At 35.2% G+C, this 14411-nt stretch overlaps 1 protein-coding gene across 1 annotated transcript; it reads right to left on the reverse strand.

Moving 5' to 3' along the window:
- Positions 1-7325: 7325 nt before the first annotated feature.
- Positions 7326-10416, reverse strand: LOC117100608 (toll-like receptor 13). The gene is made up of 2 exons (XM_033240391.1): positions 8797-10416; positions 7326-8450 (listed from the first exon to the last, which is right to left on the reverse strand). Exons 1-2 carry the CDS (start codon positions 10266-10268, stop codon positions 7922-7924), a joined length of 2001 nt encoding a protein of 666 aa, XP_033096282.1. The 5' UTR covers positions 10269-10416; the 3' UTR covers positions 7326-7921.
- Between the last annotated feature and the right edge of the window lie 3995 nt (positions 10417-14411).

Raw genomic sequence — 14411 nt, forward strand, 5'->3', positions numbered from 1 at the left:
ATTTATGTTATATATATATATATATATATATATATATATATATATATATATAATTATATACGGTAGTCAGATAACTTACAATAAAACGGCACGTGAATTTATGTTATTATTATTATCATTATTATTATTATTATTATTATTATTACTATTTTAATTATAATTTTTGTTGTTTTATTTTTTGTTTTATGTATGGGCCTAGACATGTATATATTTAATAATTAGAAAAATTAGAAAATTATAATTAATTGTAAAACATATATAATATAATGTTAACAATAATATAGGCTAGGCTAGACCTAACCAATTATTGACACCATAATATTATCGATAAAAACATCCATTTGATTAATTAAACAGCAGCTTTTGTGGCAGTGCCGATAGAAAACTGCCGAATGTTTTGGCACTGCGGCAGTGCCGATAGAAAATCGGAGCTTTTTTCGCACTGATGGTAATAATGCCGATAAACAATAACAGCTTTTTTCGCACTCAGTGGCAGTGCCGATAGAAAACAGCAGCTTTTTGGCACTGCGGCAGTGCCGATAGAAAACAGCAGCTTTTTTTCGCACTGTGGCAGTGCCGATAGCCTCATCCGTGTAAGGGTACTACATTGCGATTACCAGGACAATTTTTTCATAAACATTCTGAACTTTCTGATTATTCTAATTATGTTCATAGATCACGTGAACACCCCAACCCGCACTAATCCTAACAGTAAATCTTGCATCACTCGGGATTTACTACTTGTACTCATGTGTTTGTTCGTAGGGTTTCCAATCGTAAACCATTACAACATCATTATGATGGCCCCTTTAAAGTACTACGGAGAGCTGACAAACATTTTATTCTTGACATTAATGGTCGTCAAGACACAGTCACCATTGACAGCCTAAAAGTAGCCCATTTAGATACAGATGCACTGTATCTGCATCTAAAAGTAGCCCATTTAGATACAGATACAGTACAAACACCCACCTCCACATTTGAGCCTAACAATTTGCCACAGTTAACAGCCCCTGCTGCTGTACACCCTTTCCCTACACCTCCCAGAACTACCCAATCTGGTAGACGTGTTCATTTTCCAGTCCGTTTTGTATCGTTCAGTCGTTAACTCATTCACTAGAAGGGGCTCCTGTAGCGTCTCTACTGTTTGTATTTATTTAAACCGCAATATTGAATTTGTATAATCTTTTATATTTCATTTATAAACCTTACTTAAGGTATATTATACTGTATTATTACTATATTCAGCGTAAAGGTCAACTACGGACAGCAACTTGTTTCCTTGTGGTAACAGGGAATTAGATGACAAATAAGTCAGTAATGTACCATGGCTAACTTATCCCACTTTTATTATTAACTAAAACAATGACATCATATAATCATCCTTAATTTTTATTGGTCAAGTATTACCTCATCTTTTGAATCATCTCAAATATAATAAGGAGTGCTATCCCAATATAAGACAATATTCCTATTGCTACACACTTCTCACATTGTTCTCATTCAGATACCTCAACTGTACTTTGCAATATTTTATCTTGTTTGATTTCATCAATAGCCATGTGTTTTTACAGCTTACAATAAGCATTTTTTACTGGAAATAAATTGCTTGTTGTATTATAACGTAGTTGCCACCATATAATGTAATATAGTATTATTATGTAACTGGTGTAATAATATTAATATTACTGTCTTCTGTCATCAATACTTCTAGACTTCTTATATTGTTAATACAATAGTTTTTCTTCTTATCACTTTGTTACTAATTGATATATAACACAATTAGCACACACTCTTTGTCACCAACACCAACACCGAGGATATGTAGTTACTCCAAAATTGGAGTGTCTGCGCCCCCCGCCAAAACTCCGATTTCGGAGGTTTTGCGTACTATACACGAAACCTAAAAAATCGGAGTTTTCCAACTTTTATTCAAACCTCCGATTTCGGAGTTTCTGCGTACTATTAATTGAACAAGCTCTCTCTATATAGAGACAGCAAAACTTTTATTCAACCCTCCGATTTCGGAGGTTTTGCGTACTATACGCCAAACCTCCAAAATCGGAGTTTTCCAACTTTTATTCAAACCTCCGATTTCGGAGTTTCGGCGTACTATTAATTGAACAAGCTCTCTCTATATAGAGACAGCAAAACTTTTATTCAACCCTCCGATATCGGAGGTTTAGCGTACTATACGCCAAACCTCCAAAACCTACCGTCGTCATCAATGTAGGACTCCGGGTCACAACCGTAAAAGTTATAAAGTGATCTAACCACCTTTTTAAAGCATACAGCCCATACAACTCCTGGAATATAGAAACAGTTGCAATCAATGTATAGGGTGTTTGTCAATGCCACGTCATGGTTTGCAAGCGGGACAGTATCAGGGACAAAAGTTTAAATTCAAGTAATGTGAAAAGTTGACATATTTTACGTAAAAATATGAAAAATCTGGACACAAGAAACAGCGTAATTAGACCAATTTGTAAAAATGTGGGCACAATCTTTGAGGACTCTATAGAAAAATTGTGTTGTACTGTCCCGACTCTTTAATTACTGACGACAGTTGGTGTGTGATTAAATAATAATTATGTCATTGCATAAATAATTGTTAGATTTAATAGTTAAAAAAAAAAGGACTTAAAACATTATAAGCTTATTTTAGCTTCACTGTGGAACAAATTGTACCATATTATCTTTCCATGCACCAACACAGGAAATAAACTAATCAGTGTATTCAAATCAAAATATAGTTGAAGTAGTATTCAAGACCGGAATAAATATTGTACAGTAAGTAGACCTACTACCAGTAGGCTGGGTCTGGTATGTAAATTACAAGACAATGATATTAATTTTAAAGTACATCAAAACGTTACAATTCAAGTTCGGCATATCTCGTAGGCGGTATGCAAGTTGTTAATTTAAAGCAGGGGTTCTCAACTATATCGCAAAATTATTCATTGAATAAATTTGAGGGCTAGGGCAAGGTGTACTATGGTTCGTGCGCCGTCCGAGCGCCGCAGATTCGTGGGGTTTGGGAGGGGGATGTTCCCCTTCCCGAATAGGATTTTGTTTATAATGTATTAAAAGTACTTTTACCTTCTCCTTGGTCCAAGGGACGCTGCTTTGGGTTTCCAAAGCAAACATCAGCCGGCCACCATTCTGGTTAGTTTTCAGAATCAGACCACTTAATATAGCCGCCACTGTTTAAACCTTTCATAACACTGGGGATTATTCTTTGCAGTGTCTTCGCATTCAAAGTCGATACCGGTGCCGGCAAAACTGGGAGAATTATTTGTGCTTTAGGTTTCGCAAGCACAGTGTCCTGATCTGTCCACATTTCTGAGACTCTTAGCTTGTCTGAAATGTCTTTCGACAGCATATTCTGGAGCATGGCCGAGCCTTTGAAACCGACAAATCCGGTGTCTGTTGTGTATACCACCATCATCGATATAGGGACGTCTTTCCTTTCGATCTACCTAGAGTAAAAACAAGAATACACCATAATAGTTGTCGTAATACACAAAACTAAGTAATGCAGTAATAAAAACAACTACACATCACCTCAATAAAGCTAGATTTAAACAATTTAAGAATAAATAATAAAGCTTTGAGTGTGCACCTAAAATGAGTGGGCCAAAGGTCAAACAACCCTATTAAAGGGAGACTTATTTTTTCTTTCATTGCATCACAACAACTCTGCAGTCTCAACATGAGAACAAAATAATTCGACCTAATATTGACACCTTTTGAGCAGTAAACCAGAACAGTCTCCCCCGAATCATTAAAGGTCTTTGGATAGGCATCCTGAATTTAGAGTCGTTAAATTTATTGGATGGATTTAGTATGAATAGTGTAACGATTTAATTCCAAGTCGTTACTCTATTCTCTATTATGAGACAAACAAATGATTAAAATATTACAATAGAAAACAAAAATATGAAGAAAAAAAAATTAATAAAAAATAATAATTAATATATAAAAATAATAATAATACATAAAAATAAAAGTTGTTCTGTGATTAGGACTTTTATTGAGATTGCTTAAAATAAATTCATCAATAAAGTTAAATTAATTACAAGGTGAGCATAAGCATAAATTAATTATAATCATAGTAGATCTATTCGTATTTATAGTAACTGACGGAGCCATAACTTATTCTACGGGTATGTCAACCAAACTAAAATGATAAAGAACTTGTTATCGTTTGTCATCGTATGAAAATATGGCAATTGTTTGGGTCCTGAAAGAATTCCTTTAAAAAATGGAAGTGGATATTTTACGTGACCGTAAAGAAATCAGTAAACGATATATGTACGTGAAATAAATAACGCATGCTCAGTCATACTTAATAAACTTGCATCGTTCACTCAATCGAAATTAGCGTCGGCCCAAGCCGCGGTGCGCAAGCCTACAAACTACAACGGCTTAGATTTAAATAAACTTAATTTAGCTTTCTACTATAAAAAATATAGGGCTCTAAACCTTTAGAAATAGGGGCTCTATGTAAAATTAGGTTAAAGTACATCCTGAGTTTCGAGGCCTAAACACCTGCCGTCTAAATACACCGTCTTAACAAATGTTGAAATTTTAAACTACCGATTTCATGATGCTTTTCGCAGGCCTTCTCTGCAGATTGTACACACCGGTGCATACTTCTTTTTAGGTTGTCGTTCCGTTTACCATGGCGCATTTGAGAAATATTAAATGTTTAGCCAAATTCGGGAAAAGCAGTAAATACTACGGTGGCTGATTTCCGCCAAAGAGTAAAAAAAAAATTTGTATTAGGGCGTCCTATTATGGCGTTATAACGCCCTATTTACGGCGTTATAACGCCCTATTACGGTGTTATAACGCCCTATTTACGGCATTATAACGCTCTAATTACGGCGTTATAACGCCCTAATTAGGGACGCCCTGATTCGGGGGTTATAACGCCGTATTAGGGCGTAATAACGCTCTAATTAGGGCGTTTTAACGCCGTAATTTGAAGCATAATATTTTGGTAGTCGTTTTGACGGCTGGGGCATGCTCTACTATTTAATATAAGTATGGAACGTCAATGGAGTGCTCCAGACCCAATTTTGAGCCACTGGAGCACAGCGATATAGAATAGGGATACCTGCAGTTGGGTATCTAGACAACTTGAAATGGGGGAAGCTGATGGAGTTGAGGGGCCAGTGGCGCGAAGCAGTGGCGGCTCGAGGGTATAATTTATGGGGGTCAAAGATGTCCGACTGGGGGGGGGGGCTAAGTATTGATGGATGTAACTATAGCACGCAACGTCATCTGAGGGCTGAAGGCCCGAGCTTATAAGGGGTAGTAAAGGGGATCCCTTCCTCCCAAAACGGGATTAAAAAAAAAAAAATCGGACTAGATGGCCGGAAATGGCTGGGATGGGAAAACTAGGCCTATTATTGTTTTTTAAGTGGGGGGAGGGGCTTAACCAGACCGATGGGGGACCTAAGGACCCCTGCCCCCGCTGGCACCGCCACTAGCGCGAAGGTGGAGTAGGTCGTGGGGTTCGATGAATAAGTAAGGGGGTGCTAGTCGCATAACAAGGTGATTTTTAACTACTTGTTCGTGATTGGCTTCGGTCAATTTTCAGATGGAAAAAATGACTGGGAGTGCGAGTTTTTTGTTTTGTATTGATTTTTGGTTTTTGGTTTTTGTTTTTGTTTTTTTTTTGTGCGGAAGTCATCACATAGTTACTGCAGGTATCTAAAATTGGATCCACTGGAGCAGAGTATTCAATAAATAATAATAATAATAATAATAATAATAATAATAATAATAATAATAATAATAATAATAATAATAATAACAACAATAACAACTAGAGATACTCAAATCAAATCAAATCAACATTTATTTCTTTCACAATATAACAATAAAAAATATATAATTTTTAACAAATATCTAAGGTATTATATGTATATACACTATTTTAGTAAATATAATTTAAATTGAAAGAGGCATGTTCAATAGAACATGAACTGTGACCTTTAACCTCAACCTGTGAACACCCCATATTTGGTAGGAGTCTGTCTAATGCAATTGGTCCAATCGTTAGTCAGTAGCAATATTTAATAATTTTCACCCTTGTGACTTTTGACCTATAGGCGAACAATATTTTTTTCATGTTTAGAAGGTCCTGAAGGTTCATTCCTGGTAAATTCGAGCTCAATTGGGCTATTTTGAAAATTTGACCCCGATGACCCTTATGTAACCCCTTATCCCTGACTGGGGTGTAAGAGGTGTCACTGGTTCTTAATGATCAAATTTGATTGAATTCTGTTCAATCGTTTGCCATTAGTAACATTTTGAACCTTTGACCTATGAAGTTTGACCTATGAGGTGAAGAGTATTTTTTGTGTTTAGAAGGTCCTAAGGATCATTCCTGATTTAACCCCGATGACCCTTATGTGACCCTGATCCCAGACTGGGGTGTAGGAGGTTTTGCTAGTTCTTGATTGAGTTTGTTCCAATCGTTTGTCATTAGTAGCATTTTGAAATGTTACCAGAACAAAAGAATAACCCTTTAATGACCTTTGATCCTAAATCGCTGAACACCATAGAGACCCTACCTTATGCTAATACACATGTGCCCAGGACAAGACTGTGTATGTTATTTGTGACAGAAGAAGTCTTTTATTCATTACCCCTTAATGACCTTTGACCCCTTATCCCTGAAAATTCTATAGACTGCCTTATGCCAATGTATATGTGCAAAGGACGAGCTACGTTATTTGTAAGAGAAATAGTCTTTTATACGATTTTTGGTTTTTTGACCCCAATGCCTCTTATGTGACATTTGACCCCAAGTTGTGAACAACACATAAATGGAAGGTGGCACTGAGCCTACTGACCAAGTTTTAATAAAATCGGTACCGTATTTTGCCACTAGCCTTTTAAAATGTTGCCAGAAAGAAAGAAAGAAAGAAAGGAAGGAAGAAGAAACTGCTCAGAAACAGAACCCAGTCAACATGCTGCATGCTGCTGACTGGGTAACAATAATAATAATAATAATAATAATAATAATAAATAATAAATAATATTAATAATCTGGAGCACTCCATTGGCGTTTCATACTTATATTAAAAAGCATAGCATGCCCCAGCCGTCAAAACGACTACCAAAATATATTTTAAATTAGGGCGTTAAAACGCCCTAATTAGAGCGTTATTACGCCGGCCTAATACGGCGTTATAACGCCGTATTAGGGCGTAATAACGCTCTAATTATGGCGTTAACGCCCTAATACGGCGTTATAATGCCGTATTAGGGCGTTATAACGCCGTAATACGGCGTTATAACGCCCTAATAAATTTTTTTTTTGCTGTTGCGGAAATCAGCCACTGTACAACTGTACACGCTTCGTATTAAAATGGAAGGTTGTTGGTCGCCCACAACCAACCGGACCCACAACGCATGCACGTGGCTCTGCAAAATACACTATTCGGTTCCCTGACAAAATATTGTTGGTGTTCGTAACTCTCTTACTATAATCAATTCATGAAATACCGTAAAGAAGATTTGTTGTTAACGTCACAAGTTAAATTTTATTAGTCAACAAAATACAGTAGGTCTAGGCCTATCTCTCGATTCGGAGGACAGAGTAGAATTTACACTAGACTAAGGCGAAAGATGAAGATGCACCTGCATAACCTAGAAATACCGTAGCCGTGTGCAATCTATGTATATAACTGAAATATCTTTGTGATTGCTAATTCAACACTATTCCTTTTTGAAGACAAAATTCCAACATTTAAACACATTTAAAATGCCCTCTAAAGATCATAATTTTCTATTTTTTCCCCTTATTTTTGGGAGGGGCGTAGCCCGCCTATTGGCTCAGGGCCACGCCCATTGGCTTCCATTTTGGACGGCCTATTTCATTTTTCTGGCTAAGCCCCTGTTGTCAATTGATATGGTTTTGCGATCGGAGTTCTGTTTCAAGCTTGGTCCAGAACACTCGCTTAACAGGTTCGTCATCAGGCCATCTGATGTAAGATTTCTTCCTTAGAACTTGTTGCAACTTCAGCGGCATATTCTTTGTAGCAACCTTTTCCAGAAGCACGATGATAAAGAGATCTTCACTGTTTTCCAACAAACGTAACCTAGCCATTTCGAGTTCAAAGTAACACCACTGACTCCTCAGAAAGTTTTTGGTCAGGATCATTATAGTCTTACGACTGCATCTAATGGCTCGTGCAATGTTGTCGATAATGGAATCTCCAGGCATGAAATCGCGGTAGTCGATGCACAGCCGAAAATTATATGGATCATTTTCGAGCGTCGGATGTAGCACATTTGAGACCCAGTTGCAGTCTTTACTACTGTAGGAAATAAATGCATCAAAGATGTAGCCCTCTATGTTTGGTGGTCCATCAACATCCTCGTTTAGCTGTTGATATTGTTTGCGAAGTTTTCTTTTTTGATGTAAATATCTGATTTAAAAAAAATGAATTCAGGTGATTAATAACATCCATTTTACAAATGATCGTTAAGATTTTGTCTAATTCAGGTAGGTGATTTTGCCATAAACAGGAATGTGTTGTAGATTAAAAAATGAATAAAAATGAATTTATGGTTATACGTGTTAACCCAGTGGTGTACACACTCTTATTAAATAATTATTTTAATAAAATGTATTTATATTAAAATAAGAATTTGAATTTTACAAGAGCCAATAAATATCTTTTTTGGCACTTTCAAAATAAAGAGATATTAAGATTAATTCTAGGTCATAATAAAATATGAATGTAGAGGACTGTTACTAAAGTTACTTATTACCTTATGTCCCAACGAAAGTAATATAGGACGCTTGCAATTATAATCAGTACAACTGCATTTGAAACAACAATGGCCACCACATGGGAACTGCAGCTGAATGAATCTGGATCCAAATCTAAGAGACGACGAAGGGCTAAGTTTGGTGGACCATTACAGACCACATCATCCAAATTGTACATGTATGGTCTGACGTTAGGAGAGTGGATCCAGCTGATAAACCATACAAGATCGCAGTCGCATTGAAAAGGATTTGTGAAGAAAAAAATATGATCTAAATTAGGTAGGTGTTGTAGGCCAATTGATTTGGAAACAGTTTTGAAGACATTGCTGTTAAATTTGAGCGTGCTGATGTTCTTTGAACCTTGAAAAGCATCATCACGAATGTTGTAAATTTTGTTGTTGGAGCAAATAACACACATCAGATTTGGTAGTCCACGGAACAGCGTGCTGTGAATTTCAACGATTAAATTGTAGCTTAAATCAATTTCTTTAAGGTTTAAGCAGTTCTTAAACACATTATCGTCCAAGGTTATGACACTGTTGTGACCAGCATGAAATACTTCTAAGGATGTCAAGTCCTGAAGCCATTCTTTTCTTATGGTTTTCAAATGGTTTCTGTACAGATAGAGTTCTGTTAAGCATGCTAGTCCAGTGAAAGTTTGCCTGTGAATGTTGTCTGAGGTTAATTGGTTGTCACCTAAATCAATAACATATATATTCATCATGCTTTTAAAAGCATTTTCATGGACCTTATTGATGCTATTTGAATTTAGATGTATTTCTTCAACATGGGTGGAGCCAAAGAAAGGTTTACCATCAATTTCTGTTAGAAGGTTGCAACAAAGCTGGACAATTTTTAAATCAGGGAGATTTTGAAATAAGTGACTTGGTATATCCTTCAGATTATTAGAATCCAGTTGAATCTCTTTTATATTTGGATTATCAGAAAAAGCGTAATCGTCGATTACTTCAGCACCAATGAGCATCAATTTGGCGACTGTAAGCTCAGTGAACCCCTTGAACCAGTTTTTACTGATTTTCTGAATGTGAATGGTATGTTGATCAAAGACTTGGTTTGAAATATTCAACACCTGCAGGCGAGCAAGTCCGGCAAAAGCTTTTTCATCGATGGAAATCAGTTTGTTGTGGTAGAGGTCGAGAAAGGTCAAATTGGGAGTTGTATTAAAGCTATAGCCACTTAAGGCACTGATAGTGTTGTATTGCAGCAAGTACACATTAGTATCCACTGGCAATTTGGTTTTATCAGGAATAATGATAAGATTCCGGTACGAACAATTTACGAGACCGTTCAAATTGCAGGAACATACCTCAGGGCATGCAAGTTCCGTAACATTCTGAATATGTCCACCAGATACATGGTGTAGTGAGACACAGCTAAGGAAACACAGTGTAGCCATAGAAAATAGGCCTAAGTATGGAGAGCTTAGGTTTTTCCTAGAAGCAAATGCCATATTGATTTTAATATACTGTACAACAAGATAGTTGTGGTTCAGTTGTTTCAAAAATCAAGAGACAAATACCACATCACTGCACGAAAAATGAAAATATATGTGAAAATGAATGTATTTTATTGCATTACAAGCATTTCAAGTGAAAAGAAAACGAAACAATGTTACTCTTATCGAATCTAGATACAACCAAATAGCTAAAAATTTCAAAAGCAATTCTGAAGTTGGCTAAACAGAAATTGAAAGTTACAATAACGTATCTTCTACTCTCGGGGTTAAGTTTTTATTCGGTACTTAAAACATTTGGATTATTTGCATTAACTTAATAGCTTTCAGTTATAAAAACATGCATGAAAATATTTTCATATCAATCAACAGATGATTAATACTGTTTCTATATTTTTTCCATAGGCCTATAAGTTAACTGATAATAACTTTTTAAGACTTTTAATTGTGGGGTTTTTTTTAGCCGGTGTCTTAATACAACCAATTTTGTATCACAAATTATGTGATATTTATAATTATAGCGAGAATACAGGACAAAGTTTGTCACAACATTAACTGATCATCTACAAAAACAAAATGTGCCCCCCTCATTTTGAGTATACTCCATCATCTCTTTATTTTTACACCGCAATGATACGAGCAACATGGACACAGGACGGTAGGATCACTTGTCTTCTAAAAAACCAAAAGAAATTTACCACTACAACTGATGCAGATCTTCGCCATCTCCGATCAACGAACAGCTAACTCCATCCATTTATACTTTCCGCTATCTGTTTGAAATTTCTGAATTATTTTTCGCTTTTATACACAAGTATTTGGAATGTTATAATTACTCAATTATATCATAACACCATAGCCCGTTTCTTCACAAAAAGTGAACAAGATCTACGGGATGAACAATCATATTTATTATTATTATTATTATCATCATCATCATCATCATCATCATCATCATCATCATCATCATCATCATCATCATCATCATCATCATCATCATCATCATCATCATCATCATCATCATCATTATTATTATTATTATTATTATTATTATTAATTATTATTATTATTATTATTATTATTATTGTTACTAATGTTATTATATCTATATTATTATTATTGCTGTTGTCTTTGTGTATTATTATTATTATAATTATTCCGAGTTCTAACAACGTATTACTATTACTCAGTATTTTATCCCTGCTTTTTATTCGAAATTATATTTTTCTGTTGCTATTCAACTTGTGGTTTTACCGTTGCTATATATTTTTGGTACTCAGGTATCATATATATTTTGTGATATTTAATCTTACTACTTCCCTTTTGGTATCACCTGTTTCTTCCGATTTGTATGATGTACCATATTTTCAACATTTATATTTTTGATACAGATGACTTTACCTCCAATACTGACCCAGACACACAATTCTTCTCTAATAAAAATCCTTGCACATCCCAATATTATAAACCCAGTGAGTTCCCCGTCAGTAAAACACTACAAGACTGCTTTTCTATGGGGGTGCTATACGCAGAAAAAGTCTATGTTAAAATCAAAATTTAATTGCAAAATTCTGTCTAATTTATCAAAACGTAGTCGTAAATTTCTCAAAATGTAGATCTAGTTTCACAAAATGAAGTTCTAATTTTTCAAAACGTAGTTCAAATTTTCCAAAATGACGTAGTTCTAATTTCTTTAAAATGTACTTCAAATTCAAAACGTAGGTCTGACTTGATCAAACGCCCTCTCCAAATTCTGTACCAAAATGTAAATCAAAAACCAGCCAAGCATAACTGGTTTGAAATACATTTTGCAACAACACTAGCCGGATATTATTACAGTCTAAACAATATAAATATTTTATTAGATGATGTAACAATGGCTATACCTCATTTAAAAACAATAAGAGCCCTGGCCCAGACTCAATTACCAATGAAATGATTTAAAATGGTGGGAAATCAATGGTTACCTCATTAAAAAATCTTGTTTGTAGATTACTGGATTTAGAAAATATCCCAGTTGAATGGAACGAAGGGCATATTATTCCCATATTTAAGAAAGGTGATATTAGCGACCTAAATAACTAACGTGGTATAACTTTGAACTCTTGTGATTTAAAATTATTTAGTAAAATTGTAGCTAATTAAAGATAACAGATTATTTAGAAGACAATGATATTTTGACTGAAGTTCAAGGAGGGTTCCGTCATAACAAAAGATGTGATGACCTCATCTTTGTTTTAAAAAGCATCATTGCCACAAGAGAGGCCGAAGGGAAAAAAATTATTTAGCGTTCTTGGATTTTATAAAGGCCTTCGACACTGTCTAGCGAGAAGGTCTTTTTAAGGCATTAAAACACACAGGTATAAAAGGAAAGATTTCCAATTTGATTAAAAATATTTAATGATATCGAATCAGATTTTTTCGAAATTAATGAAGATGTAAAGCAAGGATGTCCACTCTCACTAATTCTTTTTTCAATATTTATGAACGAACTTAATATCGCAATAAGGGAAATGAAGCTTGGAATCTTAATTTATGGTAATGTGATCGGCAGCCTTTTCTGGGCTGACGATGTGGTTCTAATAGGCGAGAGTGAGCATGATCTTGAAAAAATTCTTTGTACTGCCAATGATTTTTCAAGACAATGGAAACTCGATTTTATCCTAGAGAAATCGAAGGTATTAATTATAGCTCAAAAAGGTAAATTGTTCAGGAAATGGAAGTTACTTAGGAGAAAATTATATCCTTGAAACTGATAAATACAAGTATCTCGGTATAATTTATCTCTAGATCAAATAAGGATAATCTGCACATAGAAGAAACTATTAAGAAAACTAACAAAATCATTGTATATATTAAGTCAATTATAGATAATCAGGAAGGTTTCAACAGATTTCACTATGGTGACCTATTATGGAAAATAATTGGCCTCCCAACACTGAATTATGCATCCTCTGTATGGCTTAGTAATAACAAAATAAACATCGAAAAACTAGAAAATTTGCAGTTCCAAATGTTGCAAAAGAGGCCCTGTTAGGGGATCTTGGATGGCAACCATACAAAATAAGTTTAGAATTTCGTATTTTAATAGAATTAAGTGGCCAAAGTTATTGGGTAAAGCTTTGTTGGAATTTGGGCCAAATGCAAACATAGAAATGGGCTGATGATATTAAAGTTTTGCTAAATAAGTGTAATTTATATGAAATATGAATTTTAATAACGATTGGTTAAGGAATTTTGTTTATCAAAATGCTTGTAATAATAATAAAGAATGGTTTCAAAAAGTAAGAGGTAAATCATCATTAAGTGATTATAAATATAAAATACAACCAGGCTTATAAAATTATCTACGTGACAAGGTAAACTTTACCGGTGTAAATTCGAAGTTTAAGGCCAGAACCAATACATTGGACTTGGAAGGAAGGAAAAGATTCTGGTCTGATAAACATAATGGTTTGTGCAAAATTTGTGAATGTAAGTCAATTGAAGACTTAAACCATTTCCTTTTTGACTGTCCATCTTTAAAACATGTACGTTCAGACCTGAGAGATACGCCAGGCGTATCTAACGCCGCGCCTACGTTAATCCATGGCGTAACTTGCGAGATGTCAAGACTGGCCGATTAACGAACGCTAGCGTAAGTATTCGCGCGAAATATTCTTATTCGTAATTCGCGCATTTTATTTTCTGCTTACATCTAGGCTTATTTTGATTGGTCAAATCCTGGCCGAGTTCAAAATCACTGATGCGTGACTGTCGTAAATCAGTGGCGTAGGCTAATTTGAGGTCTGTTGCTGGATTACCGTACGCCAGTGATTGCGCGATATTTTCGCTACGCCGCGCCCAAGTTCACACCACTCGATTAATGTTACGCGTAAGTCCTTGTGTCTGAAAATAGCCTTAAACATCTTCAGAATGATCTTGAAACATGAGGATTCATCCTATTGGGATGTATTTTATGATGGGTCTATTTTTATTCAATTTTTAAAATCATTTGGGGAAATCGTCGCACCAACCACAATAGCCGATTTGCACAGCGCTGAGGGTTATTTGATAGGAAATCTGAATGCTATGTCAATTCAACTTAAACAGTACAGTACATTACTTACCTCATACTAGGGCCTATGTGTCATTTAAAGG

The sequence above is a fragment of the Anneissia japonica genome, unplaced genomic scaffold (genome assembly GCF_011630105.1).
Source record: "Anneissia japonica isolate Jap-2015-1 unplaced genomic scaffold, ASM1163010v1 scaffold287584_len476085_cov161, whole genome shotgun sequence".
Lineage (NCBI taxonomy): Eukaryota > Metazoa > Echinodermata > Crinoidea > Comatulida > Comatulidae > Anneissia > Anneissia japonica.

Excerpts from the sequence above, each read along its gene's own strand:
- LOC117100608 (XM_033240391.1), bottom strand. The coding sequence starts at position 10,268 with ATGGCATTTGCTTCTAGGAAAAACCTAAGCTCTCCATACTTAGGCCTA. Across the intron at positions 8,451-8,796 it reads TACTTTCGTTGGGACATAAG|ATATTTACATCAAAAAAGAA; the intron begins GTAATAAGTAAC and ends TTTTTAAATCAG.